This window comes from Euprymna scolopes, chromosome 14 (genome assembly GCF_053919585.1).
Source record: "Euprymna scolopes isolate OS-2025 chromosome 14, ASM5391958v1, whole genome shotgun sequence".
NCBI lineage: Eukaryota > Metazoa > Mollusca > Cephalopoda > Sepiida > Sepiolidae > Euprymna > Euprymna scolopes.
The window spans coordinates 87,860,911-87,887,088 of record NC_136495.1 but is presented as its reverse complement, the minus strand read 5'-3'; the positions used below and the strand labels follow the sequence as shown (position 1 = coordinate 87,887,088).

General features: G+C 36.8%; 2 protein-coding genes across 8 annotated transcripts in view; one reads left to right on the top strand and one right to left on the bottom strand.

Annotated features, from left to right (window-relative positions):
* Nucleotides 1-26,178, top strand: part of LOC145293149 (DNA repair protein Ku70-like) — a 462,221-nt gene that overhangs the window by 194,641 nt on the left and 241,402 nt on the right. For all 6 annotated transcript variants that reach the window (XM_080139577.1, XM_080139576.1, XM_080139578.1 and 3 more), the window contains 2 exons: nucleotides 19,426-19,480; nucleotides 20,232-20,325. In XM_080139577.1, the coding sequence (XP_079995703.1) occupies nucleotides 19,426-19,480; nucleotides 20,232-20,325 (149 nt within the window). The remainder of the gene's footprint in view (nucleotides 1-19,425; nucleotides 19,481-20,231; nucleotides 20,326-26,178) is intronic.
* On the bottom strand, nucleotides 22,354-25,556 carry LOC145293148 (uncharacterized). 2 transcript variants are annotated; one of them, XM_080139573.1, is made up of 5 exons: nucleotides 25,343-25,556; nucleotides 24,670-24,876; nucleotides 24,099-24,552; nucleotides 22,859-23,850; nucleotides 22,354-22,655 (listed from the first exon to the last, which is right to left on the bottom strand). In XM_080139573.1, exons 1-5 carry the CDS (start codon nucleotides 25,450-25,452, stop codon nucleotides 22,478-22,480), a joined length of 1,941 nt encoding a protein of 646 aa, XP_079995699.1. In that variant the 5' UTR covers nucleotides 25,453-25,556; the 3' UTR covers nucleotides 22,354-22,477. The 2 variants fall into 2 exon arrangements, with proteins under 2 accessions (XP_079995699.1, XP_079995700.1); XM_080139574.1 differs by having other exon boundaries at nucleotides 24,670-24,868; nucleotides 25,343-25,500.

Sequence of the window (26,178 nt, the reverse complement as noted above, 5' to 3'; positions counted from 1 at the left end):
CCTACTACCAGGTCTCCTTCTCCAACATCAGGGGTCTACGTTCCAACCTTCCAGAAGTTGAAACACAATTACAGGAGACGAAACTGGACATATTCTTTCTAAGTGAAACTGGCATAGGGCCAACCACTTCTCTAGACGAATTCGTAATTAAAGGTTACTCCAATTTAACATCTAAATCTAACCCCCAAGATCGCCATGGGCATGGAATATGTGCCTACATCAAAGATGGCTTTCCATGTGGTAGGGATATCTGCAGAGAAGACCCTAATTTACCTTATATGTGCTTTCGGGTCGCACTAGCTTACACCACTGCACCTCTATTTGCCATCTATCGCCCCCCCACAACAGTGGAGTTACTATCTTTAAGAGCATATCTGAGAAAATTGACCACATCCTGTCTGCTCATCCTTCGGCTAACATTCACATTTGCGGTGACTTCAATGTCCATAATGTGGAATGGCTGACCCTCTCAAATAAAACCGATGACGAGGGGAGATTTTGTCATGATTTTGCCATTGCCTATGACCTCACTCAGATTGTTCACGAACCCACCCATGTGCCTGATACACCCGGTCAATATGCAAGCCTTCTAGACCTTTTCTTCACAACTTCCCCTGAGCTGTGTTCATGTTCTGTTCTATCTCCTCTGGGATCCTCTGACCACTCTGTTGTAGCAGTTAAGATAAAAATGAAATGTAATAAGTCTTTAGATGTACCTCTCCACCGTACTGTATATCGATACTCTATGGCTGACTGGGATAGCTTCCATACATTCATATCTGACCTACCTGTGCATTCCATGTTTAAAAAGGATGTGTCCTCTATAGTATCAGACCTGACCAAATAGTTAATTATAGGCATAGACTGATTCATACCATCGAAAAAATTCCAACAAAAACCTAACAGCCAGCCATAGTTCTCCCCTGAATGTGCTGCTGCCATCGCACACACAAATCACTTTTTCCATAGCTACCAACGTAATAGATGTACTGAGACTAAAGCTGCTTTCAGGAATGCCAGCAACCACTGTAAAAGATTAAATCATGCAAGAGAGCTATATGCTCAGTCTGTTAAATCCAAAGTAGCTGAGCAGCGGCTTAGTTCCCACCAGTTCTGGCAAATAGCAAACAGGATCCTGAACAGAAGTGTGCGTTGTATCCCAACTATCATCAATGGACCTGAGGTCATCTCGTCAGCATCAGACAAGGCCAGACTATTTGCCAAGAACTTTGCAGCTAATTTTACCCTATGCGACAATGACCATCAACTCCCTGTATTTCCTCCTATAACAGACAACACGCTATGCAACATACAAATATCTGTGCATGAGGTCGCCAAGCTAATCAAGAACCTTGATTCTAGTAAAGCAACTGGCCCTGATGGCATTCCAGTTATAGTGCTGAAAAAGCTCCAACTAGAACTTGCCCCCATACTTACAAAACTGTTTAAGCGTTGCCTTAAGGAGAAATGCTTTCCAACACCCTGAAAAACCTCATCAGTATGCCCTGTATTTAAGAATTCAGATGCAAAGTCATCTCCCTCTCAGTACAGACCAATAAGTCTCCTATGTGTCATGAGTAAGTTGCTGGAATTCATATTAAATAAAGTAGTAGTCAACCACCTCAACAGAAACCTTAGTGACACGCAATATTATTTCCGCTCTGCAAGATCTACAGCAGATGTGCTAACGGTTATATCACACAGGATTAGTGAATCTCTTGACAAAGGTTTCCTTTCCAGGGAAATTGCTCTTGACATATCGAAGGCCTTCGATAAGGTATGGCATAAGAGCCTACTTCACAAGATTTCCAGCTACGATATTACTGGAAATGTTTTCTCAATCATTAAATCATTTCTCTCCAATAGTAGTGGTTGATGGGCAGAAATCAGAGGCCCACAGTATTAATGCTGGAGTCCCTCAGGGGTCCATCCTGGGTCCAACTCTCTTCCTGATCTACATCAATGATCTCTCAAAACACATACTTAAATCATTCGCTGACATCTATGCTGATGACACGACCATCTATGGCAACACATCAAAGGCTATAAATGACAAAGTTCTCTCTAATTCTCTCTCCTCTGATCTTGAGCACGTGGTACAATGGGGGAAGAGGTGGCTGGTCACTTTTAATGCATCCAAAACCAAGCTTCTATCTTTACATCATCAACGCTCCGATCCCCATCTGGCATCAATTGAAATGGATGGCTCTCGTCTTGGAGAGGCTCCATGTTTTGACAAGCTTCTGGGTTTGACCTTTACTCCTGATCTAAAATGGAACACGTATATCAAATCTGTTGCCAGGGACGCTGGGAAAATGGTGGGATCCTTCTACCGCTCCAGAAGATATCTCACTACTGATGCAATTCTCTATCTTTAGAAAAGCCAAGTATGCCCAAGGATGGAGTACTGCTGCCACATCTGGGCAGGAGCTGCTAAAAACAGCCAAAATAGACTTTGTGGTTTAGTGGGGGATGCCCTTTTCTCTTCCCTGGAACCTCTCTCCCTCTCCCACAGAAGAGACGTTGCAAGCCTGTCTTTGTTTTAGCGCTATTTCCATGGCAGGTGCTCGTCTGAGCTCCAATCCCCCCCCCCCTCACCAATCTTTCACGAGAAACACCCGTCTGGCTGAAACTACTGTCAATAATTTTCCCCACTCTTTATCTGTGCCTATGTCCAAACGTAGATTCCATGAGCAAAACTTCTTTCTTAGAACTGCACGCCAGTGGAACTCTCTGCCGCTTGCCTGTTTCCCACCTGACTACAACTTGGACGTCTTCAGGTCCAACATAAACAAACTCCTGACAAACCGCCCCCTTAAGTAAGACACTCTATCAAAACCCCCAATAGAGATGCCTGCAGAGGTCATCCCACGTGTGCTAAATGTGGCTCTAAAGAAACAAGTCACAATGAACAAGAATGTTGCGAGTCCAAATGCATAAACTGCCAAGGCGAGCACCCTGCTTATTCTAAAAACTGAAAAATGGAAAACTGAAAAAGAAATCTTAGCCACAAAGCATAATCACAATATATCTTACTTAAAAGCGAAGATAATAGTGGAAGGAATCATAAGAAATAAAACGCGAAAATAACAGAAAAAACAAATCTCACTAACCAGTTTGATAAATACAACAAACTTAGTGAAAAATTGGTACATCTAGAACCGAACGAATTGCTTAACTTCCCAAAAAACCTAAAAATACAACACTTTCAAAAACTAGAAAAAGTAAAACTAGAAACTAGAAAAGAACCCAATAAAATATTTGTCTCCTCCCAAATCCAAACCTCCCCTCTTAAAGGCCAATGTTCCCAAGAACAAATTTTCTTAAACCCAAATAATAAACCAGCAAAATAAAAAATAGGAATACTCCCAAAAAATTTAACAGAACCTGATGAAATGAAGACTGAATATCCAAGTCAACAAACAGAAACCCCAAAACAAGAAACTTCCTATCGAACACCATCAAAACAAAAGAAAAACCAAAACAAAACAATTATAAGGTCTCGTTCAAACTTCAGATCTAGAACCCCAATCCCTAAAAATCAAACTGAACCTGAAGATGAAATGGAAACAGAATACCCAAACCAACAAACAGAAACATTAAATCAAGAAACCCCCTCCCCATCGATCAAAATAAAAGAAAAACCAAAACAAAATGGACATAAGGTCCCATACTAATTCCAGTTCTAGATCCCCAAACAAATAAAACAAAAAAGACCAAACAGAAGACAAGCCAAAAACAGAAGAAAAAAAACAAAGCTAATTGAAAACCCTCAACAACTTACATTTAATCCATACCTTATATCAACATGAATACTAAAACCCATAATCAACTTGAAGACCTAGAAAAAAAAAAAAATCCCCCAAAAAAACACTACAGAGGATCATAATCTTACCACTAATGACCTATAAACCAGTATTTCTTCAATGGAACATAGGAGGTGAAAAGGCAAATTTCGATGAATTGAACCTTCTCATTGCCTCTTTTCACCCAGCAGTCATATGCCTACAAGAAACTTATAAGAAAATTCAGAACACACTACATATGAAACGATACACAACCTACGACTATATACACAAACAAGGAAACAGAGCTTCCGGGGGGAGTATCCATTCTAATTAACAATAATATTATTCAAAGTGAAACCAAACTGAATACAACACTGCAAGCCGTTGCAGTAACCATCAGTCTAAGAAAACCGCTAACAATCTGCTACCTTTACCTGCCACCTAACACTTAAAACTTAAATAAAACAGACTTGAACTTATTTATCCAACAACTCCCTAAATCTTTTATTCTCATGGGTGACTTTAATAATGAACTATGGGGAAACAAACAAACAAGCAGAAGAGGTAAAATTATCAAAAATTTTCTAGATGAAAACCAACTATGTCTGTTTAACAACGGAACAAACACCTGTCTCCACCCCAACTCTGGAACACTCTCAGCTATTGACTTCACTATATCCGAACCCAGCATCTTCACAGAATATAAATGGAAAGTACATCATACATCATGAGACCTGTGGGTGTGATCACTTCCCGATCATCCTGGAAGATCAAGAACCAGAGAACGACACTAAAACAACCTGATGGAACTTGCATGAGGTCAACTGGGAAGATTTTTTAAAAAATGTGCCAAACAAACTTAGTGCAAGAAGCTAATTCAAGAAAAGATGACATCATCCACTTCACCAATACTCTAAATATTATAACTGAGAAAACTATTCCTAAAAGCTCCCCATCAACAAGATACAACAAGCCTTGGTATAATAAAGATTGCAAAGAAGTGCTCAGAGCCAGACGAACAGCACTCAGAAAATTTAATAGCCAATCAACTAAAGAAAATTTAGAAAATTACAAAACAAATAGAGCCAAAGCTCACAGAACCATTAAGCAAGCTAAGCAATCAACATGGCAAGCTTATGTCAGCCAAGTAAATTCAAACACCAAACCAAAGGAAATATGGAACATGATAAACAAAATTACTGGGAAATACACTAAACAAGCTAATAAACATCTCATCCATAACAATATCAAAATCACTAACAAAGAAAAAATAGCTGAAATCTTAGCAGAAAACTTTACCAAAAATTCCTTACCAATTAATAGGAACAAAGAATTCCAAGTCATCAAAAACCAAGCAGAACAACAACAAATCTGCTTCCACTCAGATAATACTGAATACTACAATCAAATCCTTACTAAAATAAAATCTCTCAAAAACGCCCATAATTCAACAGTCGGACCTGATTGATTGAGATTGTCGGACTGACTTCCTCATCTTGGTTGTTATTGTCACAACGTTTCGGCCGTTTTGCCCTCCGGCCTTCATCAGGTGTTTTGTATCGAACTGGGGAACCGTTTGTTAGGAGTCTCGAACCCAACCCTTTATTATTATTACGGGGGTACTGATGAAATCCTCTGTCTTCCTAAAAGAATTGCCAATGAAATTAAAAGAATACCTCCTCAAAATTTTCAATGATATCTGGATTAATGAAAAATTCCCTGACACTTGGAGACACGCCATTATAATTCCCATACCTAAACCTTCAAAAGACCCATCAGATACAATAAACTACCGTTCCATTGCATTTACAAGCTGCATCTGCAAAACCCTCAAGCGAATGATCAATAGAAGACTAACCTGGTATCTAGAAAGAAATCACCTAATCTCTGAACACCAAGCAGATTTCCAAAAGGGCAGAAGCCCTATTGACCACATCATAAATTTGGAAACTTATATTAGAGAAGCTTTTCATCCTCAAAGAACATGTGGTTACAGTTTTCTTTGACATAGAAAAAGCCTTCGATACCACTTGGAAGTACGGAATATTAAAAGACCTGAATGAACTAGGTCTAAAAGGCAGAATGCCAACATTTATCAAAAACTTCGATGAGTGACAGAACCTTCCAAGTAAGACTAGGAAACGTCCTATGAAAGTCTCAAAAACAAGAACTGGGAGTTCCTCAAGGTGGAATTCTTTCAGCTACACATTTTTATGTAAAAATAAACAATATAGCTAATAGCATAAACACCGGAACAAACTATGCCATCTACATTGACGATCTCATAAGTTTTAAGGCCAAGCATATGAACACTATTCAATGACACCTACAGTTATGCATCAACAAAATTAGCAGCTGGGCTACCAAAAATAGCTTCAGCTTTTCTAAACAAAAACAAACATAGAAAAATGCATCCTGACCCTGAGCTAAAAATTAACAATAAACTAACAGTTACAAATCAATACAAATATCTCGGAATCACCTTCGACAAAAAACTCACGTTCATACCCCACATTAAATACCTAAGAAAAAAATGCGACTAAAGGATGCAACTTGTGAGAACCAGAGCTCATACAAACTGAGGAGCTGATCACAAAACAATTCTAAAACTCTACCAAACACTGATAAGATTAAAGTTGGACTATGGCTGCTTTATCTACGGTGCAACAAGAAAATCCTGCATCAGAGAACTCAACACAATTCACCAAGGACTCCGACTAGCATGTGGAGCCTTTACCACTACACCAGTCGAGAGTCTCTATGCAGAAACAAATGAACCTATACTTGAAATGAGACAAATAAAATTAGCCCTACAATACTATACAAAACTTGCATCTAACACCTCGAGCCCTATATACCAGAGTGTCTCTCACCGCAGACACCAAACCCTATTCCAAAAAAAAGAAAAAGCAATCAAGTCTTATGGTCTCCGCATGAAAGAAATAAAAGACGGAGCCAAAATAAACATCTCAAACATCCACCCTAGCTTTCCAAAACCTCTGTAAACCCACCCGAACATCCAAAACATACTACTATACTATTAAATCTCTCAAAACACCCCAAATCCAACACAAACCCATCTTTATGGAAAAAATACACATCCTTCATGACTATCCAGATTATGAACACATTTATACTGACGGAGCTAAAACCAAAGAAAAAGTTGGAAGCTCTGCTATTTATCGGCAAAGAAAAATCCAAAAACGCCTACCTGATAGGTCTTCCATCTTTAGTGCTGAATCCTCAGCAATAATCCTCGCTCTTAATATAAGTGCCGATCAAGCAAACAAGTTTATAATATTTCCAGACTCTTTATCAGTTCTAACTTCATTAAAAGAAAAGAACACTCGCAATCCGCTAATAACTAATCTATTAAACAAACTTGATTTTCTTAATACTCAAAAACAAATCATCCTATGCTGGATCCCAAGCCATATTGGCATCCTAGGAAGCACAAAAGCTGACCTATAATAAAAAATCCCCTACACTGCTAAAGAGTCACTAAACCTGGAAATATCCAACATAAAAAATCCCTTACACCGACTTTAAACCAACCATAAACCTATGCATCAAAAGAAAATGACAACAACAATGGAACACTTATACAAAAATCAAGCTAAATGAAATCAAACCCACTCTTTGAGAATGGAGCCCCAAATCCAAACTAAACTGGAAAGAAGTGATTATTACAAGATTAAGAACAGGACACACAAATATCACCCACTCATTCTTATTAAAAGGAGAAAATCCACCTGAATGCCTACCTTGCCAAGAAAATTACACCGTTAAACATTTTCTAACCAACTGCATTGACCTAGTTCCCCTACGCCAAAAACACTACAGCACTAACAACATTAAAGATCTCTTTGAAAATATAAATGAAAAAACATTTCTAAATTACTTGAAAGAGGTAAATCTCTTCTCCAAAATATAAATCGGTAGATTTATTAAAAAAAAAAAAAAAAATTTCAACCCAAATCTTTTACTAACCTTCCTCCAATCTCACCTTGACATACTGGAAAATAAAGAACACCTACCTTACTAAGACAAACCCCAATAAAAAAAAAAAAAAAAACTTATTTGGCCTTAAATGACCATGCAGCTGTTGATAGGCCAATAAACTGAACAAACAACCCACCAACTCTTGATTGCCACATGCAACCACTGTAGTTAGTCCTGTGACTAACTTATATGAGTGATCCTGACTGCTCACTTTAATCATTGCCTTACTGTAAACAAACCATTCATGCTTATGATATACAAGCTTGAATAGCCACTCCAATTTTTTTTAAGTGAACATACTGGATGCCACATTTTCTAGATTAAGAACATCATTGGAGGAGCAACTGCTGATCACAGTTGCTCCTCCAAGGGATGAGTGAGCCTGCGGATTGGAGAAGCATTCTTGGTCCAAAACTGTTCCCAAATCCAAGAAAAGGCCAGAAATGTAAACATATAACGAAAATTGATAACAGATACTTGCGTTGTTGCCCCATGGAACCTAGGGTTGAATTACAGGCTTTTTAATTGTGACTTTTTTCATTAATGGTTCTTATTAAAGATTTGAAGTGTACTTGCTCTAGTTGAAGATCCTTAAGAGAGTCCTGCATCATTACTTTCCTTCACTGCCTTTTTGTGCTGGTTGTAGGTATTTTGCATGCCTGCTGGCTTCCTTGGATGTTGTAACTGTTTCGCATGCTCCCTCTTTGTGATCTAACCTTGAGTAACCATTGATGATTGATAAGGGAACCTCAAGAGATCCAGTGCCAACCTAAATGACCGTGCAATTAACCAATGAGTTATTCAAAGTCACTAAAGCAGAGTGCACCATTTTTTGAGCTTATGTACTGACCTGACGACGATGACAAAAGGACAGAATGACATGCATTGATCCCAATGCTGTTACTCAAAATAGCAGATATGGGTGCCAGCATGCAAGGTGTGGCGATGACAGCAGGTTCATAGTATCACAGTATTTGCTCTGTGGTGTTTTATCATAGAACGGAAGACAGAGCAAAACCTCTTTACTAGGCTTTACTGAACTAATTTCACAGTCAATAATAAACGTAAGAGCAAATAGTAAAGAGCAGCAGTAAACGCAAGAACTGTTAGTAACGAAATGTTGAAGAAGAAAAAAAAACTCAGCCCTTTTAAAAAGGAAAAGGAACGTGTGCAAAATCACGTGTCATAGAAACTTTAACGGAAATATTGCCTCAGAGAATATAGAGTGAAGTCCAGTTTTTGAGCCATTCGTGATTTTACTCGTTCTAATAGGTTGCATGAAGTTGCATTTGCCTAGCTTAAGCTTTGAGACAAACATATGACTGCTCACAAGATCAACCAGGTATTGCTAAGTGTGCAGGGATTTCTGCTGTCCACTCGCCATCAGCTAACAGCTTGATCATGACAAAGTTGGCAATGATCAAGCTGGTGTCAAGAGAAATGATGCAAACCGGCATTTTCTCATAAGTAACTTCTCATCCAATTTTGTTGTTGTTGTTATTGCTGTGCATTGATGTCTGTTGCATGTTTAGTAGCTGCAAAAGCAATAGTGAACTATAAGAGGGAGACCTGCACCTCAATACATGGCACCAACCTTTAGCATATGGCAGATTCAATGACGACAACTAATACCTTTTTTGTAATTATATATAGTTAAGGCGAATGAGTCAGATTTGAAAGGCGTTTGCATTAACACTATGGCAAGTAATTGGTGGCAAGAACTGCAGACAAAACTGAAGCAACAAAAATGATGACTTTTTCAGAAAGCTGTTGGAGGTGATAGTGGCATCGTATATGCCAGAAGATGCAGATATTGTGACTACGAATTATGGAAAAAGGAATTACTGTAACACAAATACTACAAGCAAGAATATCCAAAGTTTTTCCAAATAAGGGTATAAGGTAGCATCCATTTAAGGCAGGGCAATGGAACATGTCAGCAGGTTCATGGAGGAAGAACATCAAAACTACAGGTAATGACGATTTGGGGTATCACAAACCCAGTAGTGGACAATGTGGTTCTTGTAAGGCTTTGTTCGATTTTAACATTAACGTGTCTCCCTCTGTAAGAGTATTTTGGTTGTGCATTGATTTGTTGTACAGATAGGTACAACAAATCAAAATAAAAAGTAGGTGATCACTATAAACAGTGAATGCTATTACCAAAGGAAGAACAAGTGTGTTGTAAATCAATTACATCACTGACAACAACCACAAACTATTGATGCGCACAAGTGGAATTCGTAGCAACAAAAATGGCAGCAGTAGTCCTCTGCTGATGCGAACCACAGAATGTGCATAAAAAGCACTTTGAACTACCTTGCAATAAAAAAGACTGGCAAAGTTTTTATACCAGTGTATGAAGTACATTTCATACCAAACATTTTTTATAAAGCATTTGATGTAACAACCCTCAGAACTGATACCAGTAATTGTATGACGCCCCTCCTCATCAGATGTCAGAAAATTCAGTAATTTTTCACCTTTTGATTTAAAGCACTTGATGTGAAAGACATTTGCTGTGTTACTGCAACTCTGCCAATTTTAATTGGTTAAATATGTTGTCAATCACATGGCAAAGTATGTTGCTAACCACAAAGTCATGTACCACCTGGCGATTGACTCTGGCGGAGTAGGAGCAATCTGGCACCAGGCAAGGTACCTTATGTCCACTAACACCAACTAAGATGTGGGTTTTTAAGCATTTTTTTTCTTTTTTCACCTTTTACTGGAGCTAAAGCACTGGTGTGAGTACCTATGTCATTCGCTGCAAGTAGGGATACATCGGCCTTTATCAATTTCTGCTGAGTCAACAGCTGCTAGTGATTATGACCAACTGCATTTAAGGTGGGTATCTCTGATATTAGCTGATGGTGCCTTACAGGCCCAACTTTGCTGTCCAAGCAAAGTGTTCCTCGGCATGGCAAGATGTGTTGCAGCCACAGACCACTTGCAAGTATTTGTGGCAAGTGCCTTCACTGTTGGTTTGGACATGTTAGACTTTATCAGTTTTGCTGCCGCTACTAATGTCTATGGCAAAGTGTCACTGATTGCCAGTTGCACGCAGCATTAACTGCTGATAAGGACCTCGCTTCTACAAATAAACTGGAACTATCTACCTTATCAAAGGCTGCATAATAGTTGTTGGATATATATATCATTCATTTGATTTCTATTCACCACTTTTTGTTGCGTGTTACGCAACTGCTGAAGATAAGCTGTTAAAATAAGACTTTTATAAACGGTCAAAATTGTGCTTCCATGCATGTTTTACATGTTTTTCTTTGCTCAATATTTAGACTGGTTTCATTATGTTACTTTTTATTTACCACAAGATGACATTACTTTTTTAAGGATTCCTCACTCATATTGTTCAGTTTATTCTGATCAATATAATGAAAATTATAGATGTTATTCTCACAATGATTTAGCAATGTTTATTATTGTCTCTTTTTTCTACACTTTTCAAATGTATCTTGTCAAATCAGGAATGCTAGTTCAAATATTACAAATTATCAATCCTGATCTCAAAATATTTGAAACATGATTTCTCACTTGATTGAAACAAGTTTGCATTTTTAGTTATAGACTCAAATTTGACTTCTCGATCAATATCACATGAACTGGAAAATTTGCAACAAACTGAGCAGTTTTAATTCAATTGCTAATTGTATTGCTAAAATAAATTTTGTATTGCTGTTTGTTTTGTAAAAATCTTTTAGATGTAATTAAAATGAAATTATGGTTTGGCATATCTATTAATATATGTAGCCTTTGCTTGTAATAAACTGATCTCTAATCACATGGTTGCAAATGGAAACGTTCTTCATATAACTTATATTATTGTTTGTTTCTTTTTTTCTTTTTTTTTTTTTTTACTAATTGGCAATTTCAGATATTGATGAAACAAATAGCTAAAGATTATATAGGATGGAATGATAAATTTGTCACCCTAAAGAAAACAAGATGAGAGCTTTATTTTAAAACTTTTATTGGAAAAATAAATTCATGTAACTTATGTAGTACAGCTGACATCTATTCAGTGTAGCCACCTTCACCTTCAATCACCACCTCTGGTTAACAAGTTGTGTTGAAAGTGAAAGCAAACTCGTACAATAAAAGTACAATCACAAATATATACATTGTGTTTTATTTGTTGGTAACAAGCATGTGTGTGTTACTTGACCAAATTTAAATCTCTGTTGGAACACTCACTCTCTTGTCTGCTCCATCTCCTTGGTATACCTACTTTCGACCGGAAATCCTAGGAGTTTGATCTTAGCCACCCTCAACTGGTCACCAGAATTGACTAAATCCTTCTCTTCTCAGTACATCACTATCTAATTACAAACCTGATTTTTTTTTTTTGTAACTGAGGATGTCTAAATAATAATAATAATAATTAGGAAGTTCAATAAAGAATTTCATTGCGATGCATTTTGTAAATGTTTTACCTTGTTTCCACTGTAACATTTTTCTTTAAAAATGACTACCTTTGAAGGTTTTCAGGTTTGCTGAAAAGAAATATCGCATTTAAATTTTCCGCAAATATGTAGTTTTCCGGATATTAAACAATGTCATTATCAGAGTAAGCAAACCAGTTGATCTCATCATCTGCACTGAACCACCAACCCTGCACAACTATGTGCAAACATGCGTACCAAGATGGCCACCAGCGATAACATAATAAATTACATTGCTTGATATCCGGAAAACTACTTATTTGCATAAAATTTAAATGCGATATTCGTTTTCAGCATACCCTAAGACCTATAAAAGTAATCATTTTAAATGTTAAGGTGGAAACAAGATAAAAAAAATTACCGTTTTATTTCTTTGTTTACATAGTTGAATTTTCAGTAAAACAACAGAATAGAAATGACAAAAATTACCATCAACTGGTGAATCTATAGTTGTTGCTTATCAGGATTCCTGGTATCCTGGTACTGTGAAAGCTACACCAAGAGTATGATTTATGGTTACATCTCAGAAAATAGGGGTATATTTGGGGCCAGATAGAGAGGATTTACAAAAGTGAAAATTGGACAGGTCCCAAAGTGGTCGACTATGGGAATTTTCATCTTTTACAGAAATCCAAAATCTATATGAAAAATTTTCTTCGATTTATTTCTGAGATTAATTCATATCTACTCATTTTTTTTTTCTTTGAGGGGAGTAGTAAATACCGGCCATGAATGCTCTTTTAGGCATTTAATGGCTAAACCCCAGATGAATGCTCTTTTAGGCATTTAATGGCTAAACCCCAGATGAAGGTGTGGAGGCAGGTAAATACCTACTCTCAATAAAGCTATATTTTAAATACCAGTATAATACTTAGTTTTGTTCATGAATAGACACCCACTGTATGATACCATGTGCCAGTGTTAAAAAAATTGAAATTTGTACATCTTAATTTATAATTTATGGCTTATGGTAAAGAGATACATCAGATTTGATTGCATAATCAGAAAGAGCACACAATTTTACATAAGAGTGGCAAGTTTCATGAGAATAGATTGAAAAATAAATAAATGGTGGCAAAATTACCAAATTTCTTGAAATCTTGAGGTCCATAATTTAGCCCACTTTTTATAAAGAAAAATATCCACAGAAAAGCCAAAATTTTGGCACTTAAAATTCTCATAACTTTTGAACTACTGATGGTATTTGCATAATTTAAACGGTTTTAAGCATCTTTTACATAGCTCTTTTATGCAAGTTGATAAAATAACAATTATCTAAAAAGAAAAATCAACTTGCAATGCTAAGAATAGAAGAGTAATCGAGCAGCGGGTGCAGAACTTCAGTTTATTTTAAGGATTACAATTTATACTTTGTAGTTGGTTTGTAATTTTTTTTCTTATCTAATTATTTGATTATATTTATTTAAGAACTAGCTGTACTCTGCCATGTTTTGCTGTGGCTCAATTTGTTTTAATGGAAGAAAAAACAAAATACATGTTTCTAATATGTTTACTTTTCCAATGCTTGTGGATACACAATATTCTTGGTGGTTCAGTGAGATGAAGAGATTGCCTGGTTTGCTTACTCTAGAACACGCAACATATAATTGCCCATGTGAGAAGTAATCAGTGTGTAGATATAAGCCACCCAATTCTAAAGATTGTCCCTGTGCTTTGTTGATTGTGATTACAAATGCCAGTCGAATTAGGAATTGCAATCTCTTAAATTGAAATGGCATATCTGTAAGAATGTGTATGGAATTCGGGACATCCTCACCTTTGAAAGGTCCCGTCAAGATTGTGGCTTCTATGATGTCAGTCATTAATTCTTTTTACTGAAAGATGTGTGCCATTACAAAGCTTGGGCTGGTTAATATTTCGCAACATGATGATTGGCATGCCAATTTTCAATTGCAGTACATGTAGTGTCATCCCTGGCAAAAATTCGATTGGATAATTGACTGCTTTATCTGCTTCAACAACAGTGTCAACAGACTTGTATGTGACTAACTCACCATGAATGTTCAACTGAATAGTATTGTTGAGTTCATGAATGCCTTTGTTATTGCGTACAAGAATAGCTTGTTTACTCAGCCAACTGGGATTAATAGTTGATTTGGATGCCCGGAAATACTTTTTTTTAATCAATTCTTACTTTGTTGTAACTAAATTACAGAAGTTTTGTGGCAGTGAAAGTCACCCTGAGGTAAGATTAGCCGGCACTTCCATTCCCAATTTCCAGCAATTGATTTGAAAATATCTTTTGCTGCTGGACACGCATATTTCTAGTCAAATGTAACTTCTTTACATATCGCCAAAAAGTGGAATATTTGAGGCAAGCATTTATTTCATCTGCTGGTGTTGATCGAGGAATTACAAGTAATGTTTATCTGAAATCTCTGACAAGCAATGTTATTGCATTCCCAAATAGTCGGTCATTTCCATGCAAATTTTGCAATGATTGATTATTCGATCATTGCAAGATTTGAACACAATCCTTTAGTTTCTCCCTTAAATTTAAGAGCCTTACAATAAGGGACAACAAGCATCACTTCTAGATCTGTTTCTGACGACAGTTCCCGAGGATTGTACAACAAATGCTGACAGCCCACTCGAGAACGCTGACCATGCAGTGATAATGGTAGAAATCGCCCTTAATTCTAGACCCAAAACTGAAGAGCCAGTGCTCAAAACAATGAGATATTATAAAAAGGCTGACTGGGAAGCCATCAGAGATCTTATCAGAGATGCCCCATGGGGAAATATTTTTTCTCTTCCTACTGAACAGTGCGTAAATGAGACCACTAAATGGTTCAAAACAGCAATGGAAGCACATGTTCCCATGCGGAAATTTTATAGCAATCCCCACTCTCCCCAATGGTTTACTTCGACTTGCGCAACTGCCATTGCTCAAAGGCAGCATGCATACCGCAAATCTAACCGACATAAGTTCAGTTCAAACAAACAGAAGTATATAGAAGCTAGAAGTAACGTTAAGAAAGAAATAGCGACAGCTAAGAGAGAATTTACTGAAACCACTAAAAAACGCATCGAAGCACAAAAATTAGGAAATCGTGACTTCTGGAAAATCTACAACAGTGTAGTAAATAATAGGCAATCAACAATTCCCCCACTAACCAACAATCACGAGGTTGTTTGCTCAGCAACCGACAATGCTAATATGCTTGCCAGCCGGTTTGCCTTGAACTCCACAGTGGACCCTACCAACCACCCCCTGCCTTACTTTCCTTTGCGGACAGACGCCACGCTAGACGATCTAAAAATCACCCCTGCTCAAGTACTCGCTATCATAAAAAACCTTGACACTTCAAAAGCATGTGGACCTGATCTCATCCCAGCTGTGCTATTAAAAAAGTGCTCCAGTTCTCTCCAAACTCTACAACAAATGCCTTAATGAATCATGCTTTCCGGGCTGTTGGAAAACCGCTTCTGTGGTACCAATATTCAAGAATTCTGGTGAAAGAACTGACCCATCAAATTATCGCCCCATTAGCCTCCTCCCACTTTTTGCCAAAATATTTGAGACCATAATTAACCATGCTCTAGTCCGGCACCTTACAGATGCTAAACTTCTGACTGACAAACAATACGGATTTAGACATGCCCGTTCCACAGCTGACATCCTCACTGTAATCTCTGAACGCATATATCATTCACTGGACAAAGCGGGGGAGAGCAGAGCGGTAGCTCTAGATATATCTAAGGCTTTTGACAGGGTATGGCACAAGGGTCTCCTCGGGAAAATTAAATCATACAGTATCACTGGTAGAATACTTAACATAATTAAATCCTTCTTAGATAAGAGAAAAATCCAGGTTGTCCTCAATGGTCGTATGTCCAAACAGTGTGATATAAATGCGGGAGTGCCTCAGGGGTCTATCCTTGGACCTCTATTGTTCCTAATATTTATTAATGACCTCCCTGACAAAACTGCCTCTGAGATGGGTATATATGCTGATGACGCTACACTCTATAACAGGCATGACAGGAAAACAAATGAACACGTATCTAAAGAAATGGCAAAAACACTAGAGGATGACCTCCAATCTGTAGTGGAATGGGGACATAAATGGATGGTCACATTCAATGCTGCCAAGACTAAACTGGTTTCCTTCAATAATTACAAGAAACCTTCTCTGCCACCAATATCAATGGCCAGTGACTCCCTGTCTGAGATTACATATTTCAAACTGCTTGGCCTAATGTTCACAGGAAACATGAGTTGGAAAATTATATTGCCAGGGCCGCTGCGAAAAAGGTAGGCTCTCTCTACCGTGCTAGAAAACTACTGACACCTGAAAGTATCCTGTACCTCTATAAGGCCACCATTCACCCATGTATGGAGTATTGTTGTCACATTTGGGCCGGTGCATCTGCTACTAGTCTCTCGCTCCTAGACAAGGTTCAAAAAAGAGTCGCCAATCTGATAGGCCCTGAACTGGCATCTAAGCTTCAGCCTCTGTCCCATCGACGAAACGTTGCATCCCTCTGCCTGTTCTACAAGTATTTTAATGGTGAATGCTTTGACGAACTGCAGACACTTGTGCCCCCACGACGTAGACACCCTTGACAAACCCGATAGGCAGCTAAATCCCACCCCCACACAGTAGAGATCCCTAGATGTAAAAGATCTTTCTACTCCAGTAGTTTCTTCCCCAGAACCGCTAGACTCTGGAATTCCATTCGAAGTTCCTGCTACCCCAACTGTACTGACATGCAGAAGTGCAAGTGCAACGTGAACCGACATCTTGCTGCCCAAATCCCAACATATTGCCCAGTAGTTGCTGCCCCTGATAGTAGCCCCCTACACCAAAGTGGCAATGCGCCTTGCTTGGGGCGAAAATGTAATTAAAAAAAAAAAAAACATCAGTCATAGTGCCGATGTGAACATGGTGACTCAAACTATAATCATCATCAGGGTTGTAGTGGAATGCAAGGCAATCCCTATCTCGAGATTGTTGAGCATGGAGTTGTGTTTGATGCTGATCTGCATTTTCTCATTGACGTCTTTCAGCATGTCTCAGCCTCTCACATTCATTTCGTTGAGAATGAAGCAGATCTATAGAGGCATTACGGGATTGCTGTACCTGCAATCGTGCCTCAAGTCTGGCTGCATGTCGCTCTGCTACTTCATTGGCATGTATTTGAATCGTCCTTTGTCTGCTACTCGCGTTTACAGATGCTCGTTGTTCAGGATTTTGACTCATCGCCTTGTTTCAACACTGCGAGTACGACGACCTAAGTTTGATCTGCTGTGGGGCATTTTAACAAAAAAACTGCAACAACAATGATACTTACCAAGAACGTCTTGTATAAATGGGAAAAAATTTAATAGCAAACAGAATAATTGTCTAAATAGGTTATAAGAAACATCATAATGAAAAACAAAAAGAAAAAATTTATCTGTGTAACCAAAGAAGATATTAGAGAAAGTAATAAGTATTTTAATTCTTAAACTATAACCGCACAATATTTTAATAAATATATCAATGAAAAGAAGGAATTACATTTTTTTTTTTTTTTTTTGTAAATAGGAAACAGATGCTTAGGGAGGTGCGTGTATTGTTTTAAAATATAAAGAATGAAAAGAAAAGTAGAAAGAAAAACAATTCGATTCTTTTTTAAATGATAAAGAACGATAAAAACATGTTTAGTGATGCACATGTGTTTGTTTTAAATATATTTAAAAAAATAAATCCATCATACATCGATAATGGTAAAAATTAATTTGAAAAAAAAAAAGTAGGAAGAAAAACAACAAAATAATTCAATTTTTTTTTTTTAATATTAAAAAAACAGGATGAATAAAATAGATTCGGTATAAACTGGAAGTTATTCCGTATATTTTTTATTTTATAATTTTTATTTTATTTTGATGAAAAACAACAAATTAAGTCAATTCTTTAAAAAAAAACAAAAAAAAAACAGTAGAAACATGCTAAGTGACACAGTGCAGACTCGCGTGTGTTTGTTTGGTCAGAACAAAACTTTAAGTAGATTTAAAGAATATAAAAAAACATGTAAAAGACACAACAAATTAAATCAAATTAAAAAGAAACAATTAAATAGAAACATTGGGAATAGTAAAAAAAAAAATTATAATTTATCTAATAATTTATCTGTGTAAATGACAAAATATTACAGAAAATAATAACTAATTAATTATTAAACTATAACCAAACAAGTTTTTAATAAATTAATCGACGAAAAGAGAGAATAAAGAAACTGTATTTTACAAAAATAATAAAAACAATAGAAACATGCTTAGTGACACAGACGCACATGTGTTTGTTTTAAATATGTTTTTTTTAAAAATAAATCAAGCATACATCAGTAATGGTACAAAAATCTTTAAAGAAAAAGCAGAAAGAAAACCAAATGAATGCAATTTTTTTTAAATAAAAAAAATACAAAAGAATGAATTAAATACTTATCGATAAGGAAAAGTAATTGAATGCTTCTTGAAAATGGTAAAGCATGGCAATGGAATAATGAAATTAGATTCGGTATAAACTGGAAGTATTCCATAACCCAGCCTCGGCCCAATTCTGAACGAAAATGATTTTTAAAAAAATATTTTTTTATTTTATAATTTGTATTTTATTTTAATAACATAAAAACATACCTGAATTCTAATAAGTTAATGTCAAAAAATTTCAATAGAAATGGTAATGTAGAATTTTGGTTTTGTCAAAACGAACATACCAAGAGTTTCATTTTTATATATATAAATTGAGAATTGTACTTTGTATTTTTTAATTTTAGTTAATAAAGACAAAATAGTTGTCAAACCTATCTGATGAGTCACTTGGCAGTGATGAAATGATTTAAATTTAATAGGAAGGAGAAAAGTAATTAATTGGTTGATTAATTGGCAAATTATCCGATTACCGATTAAGCAGTAAAGTGGCCGATTAGGCCAATTAACTGCCGATTCATTAGTACACCCCTACTTATCATTTTTCCTTTTTGTGAATAATTTCCTTACCATTCCCTAGAAAAAAATAATCTGTACAGTATTCTTGATTGATGCAGATCTATTTTTAAACAAATTGATTTTTGTTGGCTTAAAAATGTGTTTATCATTATTTTGCAAAACTTTAATGATTTTAATTGGCTTTTTTTTTTTTTTTTTTTTTTTTTTTTTTTAGAAACTTGAACGACCTAATGCTGAAAAAATTCTTCAAATTGAAAAACTATATGACAGTAAGTTTTAGCTTTTATAAAAATTTTCGGTCTAAATTAAACTTTACTAATTGATTTATTTTTGAATAACTAATTAACAACAAAGAAACAGTATATACTATTAATGTGATAGCCTGTACTTATGTTACTGATAGAATTATTAAGAATTGTGATTAATGTTTTCTTGTAAAAATTCCATTGATTATACACTGTTTACTGTTATTAAACAAAATGTGTAAAAAAAAAGTCAGTGGTTGTCATCTATTTCTGTGAACTAGTTGGAATAAAAACCTTCTTGAATTGTTTTCCCTTTTAATCACAATTATTAAATTATCAATTTGTAAATAAAAATAATCTTTAAAATTGACAAGCTTCTCACATTAATTTTAGAATATTTCAGTGAAATTATGCAATCCTAAAGCTTTGGATGCAATAACTGCAGATTTTAATGTATGGTTGAAGTTGTATAAATGCATCTTTGCATTTTGTATTTTAATCATTCTAGCAAGAATAAGCAGGCTCATTCTAAAATATTTTTTGAATTTGTTTTTAAAATCATGTTCAAATTCTTGCCTTGCTAATATCTAAAAAGTTTTCCTTTACTTTTGTCAAAAGTAAGCCTACAATTATATAAAAAGAATTTAATGAAAAGAAAAATGAAATTCATCTCAAAATGTTAATTTTGAGATGAATTTCATTTTTTTTTTTTTCTTTTGAAATAATTTTTTTATTACAATTAATTTATATATTTACAATTTTTTTATAATTACAGTCAGCAAAGAAGATTTTGATAGCAAGTTTGGTTCTAATTCTGACTATAAAATGGCTGATGCTTTGTGGGCATGCTCTGATCTTTTCTCCAAATGGTAAGTCTTTTTAGAATTCTGTTCAGAAATTGTTTGAATGTTTGTTAACAATGTGAATGGCACAATATTTAACATCCATTTTTTTATAAGAATCGTTTATTTTCTAACACTGTTTCTTCATAAGTAAATTTATAAATTAGAAAATAATACATAAAAGAAGACTTATAAAAAAATAAAATTATTGCTGTTTAACCTTATTTACATTTGTTTTTTTTTGTTTTTGTTTTGTCAAATTATTGTCCTCATTGATGCTTACATTAATATTTCTATATTTCTACTTTTTCACTTGTAAGAAACATCAACATGTTTTTATTATAATCAACAGAAGTTATCTTGAAAAATGGAAAACATCTGAAAGAAGAACAGAGGGCACTTGGTTGAAATAGAGATGAAACATACTCACAAATTATGCAGTCTAATATAGCAATGTTGATATGTGCAACAATCCAAAGAAAAACCATGGAAATAAATAAAAAGAATCTCATGGGCACATGCCTTTATCTAATGTGTTTACTGAAGTCGTACACACACACACACACACTTTTAAATACTCACCGGTTACCTACCCTTGTTGTGATTTTCGTTTCAGCTGACAGCCAGCGTTTTGTACTATTTCCTGTTTCATTCTCTCCTACGATCTTTTTTTCTCTTTTCTCGCTTGCCATCAATGTGACAACACATTCTTTCTTGTCCATGTAAGGGACACACTTTTAACATGTCTTAACAGCAGAGCTGGGATTCGGTAGAAAAAGTCTACCGCCGGTATCGGTATTCGGTAGCGAGCCGTGTCCAATCGGTATCGGTAGATCGGTAGATTTTCAGTAGATCGGTATCGGTAGATTAAAAAAGCTCTCTATATAATAAAAAATGCTTTTAAAGGCCCATAACGCACTTTTTAAGTTATTTCTCTGTTACTTAGGTTAATTTAAGAATAGAAGTAAATTAGTACCTTTAATACAATTTTTAAGTTTAAAAATACATAACTTATTTAAAAAGATTTTTATGGGTACAAAATGTTATGATGGATTTTAACAGCACTGGGGGAAATGCCATTATTGAAATAGAGGGACTTTTTTTTTTTTTTTAATCCAAAAGAAATACTACAAAGTCTGAAAATCTAATCTCCAAAACCTGTATGTAGTTCAAAATTATTTGAACCAAATGAAGGGGGAAACGTATGAAAAAAAAAAAACGGGGGGGGGGGGGGGTAAAAAGAATTAAATTATTAACGAAGATATCTTTCTAAAGACCAGAATTAACGCCCCCCTCATTCGTTAATTCTGGTCTTTCGACTTCGATATATTTTTTTTTAATCTTTTGAACCTGCCGATGTTAAAGTTGAAAAGTATCAGCCGAAAGATATCTTCGTTAATTTAATTCTTTTTACCCCCCCCCCCCCCTTTTTTTTTCTTCATACGCTTCCCCCTTCATTTGGTTCAAATAATTTTGAACTACATACTGGTTTTGGAGATTAGATTTTCAGACTTTGTAGTATTTCTTTTTGATTAAAAAAAAAAAAAAGTCCCTCTATTTCAATAATGGCATTTCCCCCAATGCTGTTAAAATCCATCATAACTTATTTAATAAATGAATTTCTCACTCAAAAAATAAACATCAAACTAAAAAAAACGTTAAATTTAAACAAACTTGACAATACAGTATTATTTATTAATTTTTAAACATTTTATTAAATTTTACAAAATAAATCACAAAATAAATTTCTTCCCAACACAAAAAAATGAAGTCGTCTTGAGCCTCCTACTCCAGGTCGGTGTCAGCACTTTCCTTGAGGTCCTTCTTGAGGAAGCTCTTAAATCTCTTGCTATTGCCCTTTAACATTACCAACTGCTCAAAGTTGTTTGCAGTCAGGGAGGACCTCTTGGGGCAGAGGATGTCGCCAGCGGTGCTGAACAACCTCTCAGCGGCAGCGGAACTGGGCAAGGAGGTGTTGTATTTGATAAACAACTTCACCCAGGCATCGCGGTGGCCGACAGGAAACTGCTCCTTCCTGACGACGTGGTCCCTGGCTCTGACCCAGTTGATGACCTCCAGCTTGATGGCCTCCTCCAGCGTAGAGTTGTTGGCTGGGGTGGTGGAAGTCGAAGGCCCATAGAGGTCATCATAGCAGAAGTACTGATCCGAGCAACCCTGATCAGCAGCAGCCTCCAGCGTATGGGGTTGGACTGATGATGTCGACCAACTCCCTAACAAGCCTCTCCTTGATGGTGGGGTAGTCCTGCTCCGCAAGGCAGTAGATGGCCTGGAGAGTGTGAGCTGGGTGGGTGGCGGTGGCCATCAGCAGGTTCTCCTCCGTGAACAGGTGACCAAATCTAATAAAAAAAAAAGCACATATAAGTTTTTATTTATAAAAGTTCTTTAAAATCAATCATTTCTTTAAAGTTTTATCTAAACAACTTAATTATATTTTTTATTTAAATTTTAGTTTTGAATAAAAGATAAAATTAAAAATGCTAAGAATTTTTTACAAGTTTTTAAAATTTTATAAATGTTTTTACAGGGGATTTTATCTTACCTGTTGGCAAAGCCATTAGTGAGGTTATCCTGGTCGAGGAGGTAGTCCACAAGCTTCTTGGCGTGTTTGAGGTTGCGGCTCTGCTGCTGCTGGAGCTTCTTTTTGAGGAGCATCAAGTCGGGCAGGAGGTTGCCCATGTAGGCCCACCTGTCTGACTGCATCCTGTCTAGGCAGGTGGCGACAGGCTCCATTACATCCACGTATTCCTTGATGATCTCGGCATCCTTCAGATCGAAGCCGGCAGAGCCCTGGTCAGCGAGGATGTGGTTGATGGCAACCTTGGCATCCTGCTTCTCCAGCACAAGCTCCATGAGGGCTTTCATGGAGTTGAAGTAGCTGCTCCACCTCGTAGCTACAGAGGTGATGAGCCTTCTGCCACCCAGAGCCTCCTTTATTTTATTTGCGTAGACAGAGGACCTATTCTGCAGGTTCCACAGGGCCTGGGCCTTGGCCCCAGGCCTCCTAAAGACAGCCCTGGACCCAGTGTTCCACTCAGGCACCTTTGCCACGTCCGTCGTGGCCAACAGGTTGAGAGTGTGAGCATTGCATTTAAAATGTTGCGGAAGCTGTGACTCATCATCCCCCCTGTTGCGCAGCATGTCCGAGACGTTGACGACCTCACTGTTGACGATCGCCTCGTCGGTCTGCTCCTCGAGCTGCTTCTCTGTCAACTCTGGCCTGGTGGTGGTGTCGGTGGCAAAGTGTTCGAAGGCTGCCACGTAGTTGCGCCCATTGTCGGTGGTGCAGTGGGTGATCTTGTTGCTGATGTCGAACTCCGCGAAGATGTCAGACAAGTTCCTTGCCAGAAATCGTCCCGTCTGCTTCTCCATCAGCTCCCTGCACGCAAGAGTTGCTGCCTTCCTCTCCAAAGTGATGGGGTCGATCCAGTGCGCCGTGCAGCCGAGAAAGGCCCTCCTGTGGGATGTCCAGGAGTCGGCGGTGGTGGCTACAAGGTCGACGTCCTGCAGGGTGGCCCTGACCTCATCCTTGACCTGCCAAGGAAATTAGACTTGATAGAATACTCTTTAAAGAATAAAAAAAAGTTTTGCTTTTAGTTATAAATTATTAAATTAAAACTTAACGAAGTTAAAACAAAAAAAAACTCTTAAATGTAACTTTAAAAAAGCTTTAAGTTAATAAATAATATGTTAATAGTTTTAAAAAAAATAAAATCATTTTTAAAGTTAAGCTTACTTTCAACTACCTAGTTTAAATTTTAATAGTTAAATTTTTTTTTTACCTGAACAGCGTACTTGTTGAGCCGCTTGGTGAGGGTCTTTCTGCACGGCATCTTGAACTCTGGCTTGAAGAAGTTCAAGAAGGTCCTCGTGGCCTCGTCCTCGGTGTCACAGAGGGGCTTGAGGCCCTCCGCGAACCAGACCACGTACGCCTGCTGGGCAATCTCCTGCGACAGCTTCGTGGGCCTCTCCGTCGCCTCCCTCGGTGTGATCTGGCGAATGGTCTTCTTTACTCTGTTCGTTGGCTTAAACCGGTTGAGGGACATGGCTTCGTCCAGAGACGACAGCATGGAGGGATGCTTTGTCTTGAAATGCTTTTTAAGGTTTCCCCTCGACTCGCTGTCGAACCTTATTTTCTGGGGGCACTTGCAGCAGCTGGCCATCCCCTTGTGCAGCATCTTATTGTTTAACTTACTGCCCTTCTGGGAGCTCAGCAGCTTGTAAAACTTGAAGAAACTGAAACAGAAAAGATAAAGATTAAAGAAATTAAAAACTTAAACACTTCTTAAACGCAGTTGCATTAAGATAAAGCTTATAAAGTGATTAAACATAAATTTAAAAATTCCAACTTACTCCTTAATGCCTTGAAGAGAGCCCTTTAGTTCCTCCTCGCCGTTCAAGGCCTGTTCCCCTCCCTGGGTCTCCTCGTGGTCGGAGGTTTCTTCGCCGATGGCACTCATCATGTCCACGCTGCTGCTGTCCAAGGTTTCCAGGCTACTGGTGGACATGGAAGATGCCACGGAGAGGCTCCTGGTGTCCTCCAGGTGGTGGGCTGGATAACTAACATTTTTAGTTAAATTTCAATTTTTTAACAAAGTAAAAACTGTCAATCAGAACTTTTCTGATAAAAAAGAAAATGACTTTTATTTTATTTATTTATTTTTTGTTCAATTTAAATTTAACAAAGTGCCTTATGAAAAGCAAGAGGCAAAACTATTTAACAGTTTCAACAAAACGTCTTTTGAAAAAAGGCCTTTTTTAAAAGATAAAAGATTTTAGATTCACAAACACGCACACACACACACATAAAATAGAGGGAGAGAGATTTAATTACAAGGAGCCGTATATATATATATATATATATATATATATATCACATACACACACATATACATGCACATGTTTTTTGACTCACCGAATTAAGCATTTATTTATTCTTTTTTCTTTATAAAGCATTACTATAATTATTTTAAAGTATAGATTAAATCATTTTAGATAAAAAAAAAATCATTTAAGTTTTAACTACCTGATAATTGAGGCATCCGAGAGGCTGCTGCGGCTGATGGTTCTCTCTTCCTGGGTATGGGACTGCCTTCTGGGGCCGGGGACCGGGCTACTGGTCAGGAACCTCCTCATGTTTATGACAACTGGAACCTAACCTAACGAACTACACAGAAACTAAATAATAAATAAATACGTGATTTAGCTTGTTAGCCGGTGATTGGCTAAGCGTGATGACGTCAAATTCCTGGAAAATCTCCTGCTAACTGCTTCCCATAAGTGCACTTGAACTAATTGAGACTTGTCCATTTCATTTTGCCAATGCCGACGTCGTCTTCTTTGAAGTTTTAACAAAAAATGTCTCGTGCTCGCTTTTTGAATCTACCAATCTACCGATTGACAATCGGTATTGGTATTCGGTAGTTTTTTCAAAATACCGAATGATCGGTATCGGTAGCAAACATCTACCGCCGGTAGTACCGATCTACCGAATGTCAATCGGTAGTCCCAGCTCTGCTTAACAGCTGTGTAATCCTTTTAAGATAAGGATAAACTCTCACATATACCCATATGTATGCATATGTGTGTCTAGATTCGTTGAATATTAATCATGTATGCACATGATTAATATTCAACGAATCCAGACTCACATGTGCACACGCAATGAACATTCTACTTCATACACGTACGTACAATGAACTCGTACTTTTAATAAACAATTAACTTCATACATGAAATATACGTGCGTACACCAACACCCTTGTATTCTTCAATACTTCTGTATAAATAAATGTCTTCTGTATGTAAATACCTAATTCTGTTTCAGCGTACTTTATTCTAAATCTTCTCCTTAAACATACT

Excerpts from the sequence above, each read along its gene's own strand:
- LOC145293148 (XM_080139573.1), bottom strand. The coding sequence starts at position 25,452 with ATGAGGAGGTTCCTGACCAGTAGCCCGGTCCCCGGCCCCAGAAGGCAG. Across the intron at positions 24,877-25,342 it reads TCGGATGCCTCAATTATCAG|TTATCCAGCCCACCACCTGG; the intron begins GTAGTTAAAACT and ends TAAAAATGTTAG. Across the intron at positions 24,553-24,669 it reads TCTCTTCAAGGCATTAAGGA|TTTCTTCAAGTTTTACAAGC; the intron begins GTAAGTTGGAAT and ends TTTCTGTTTCAG.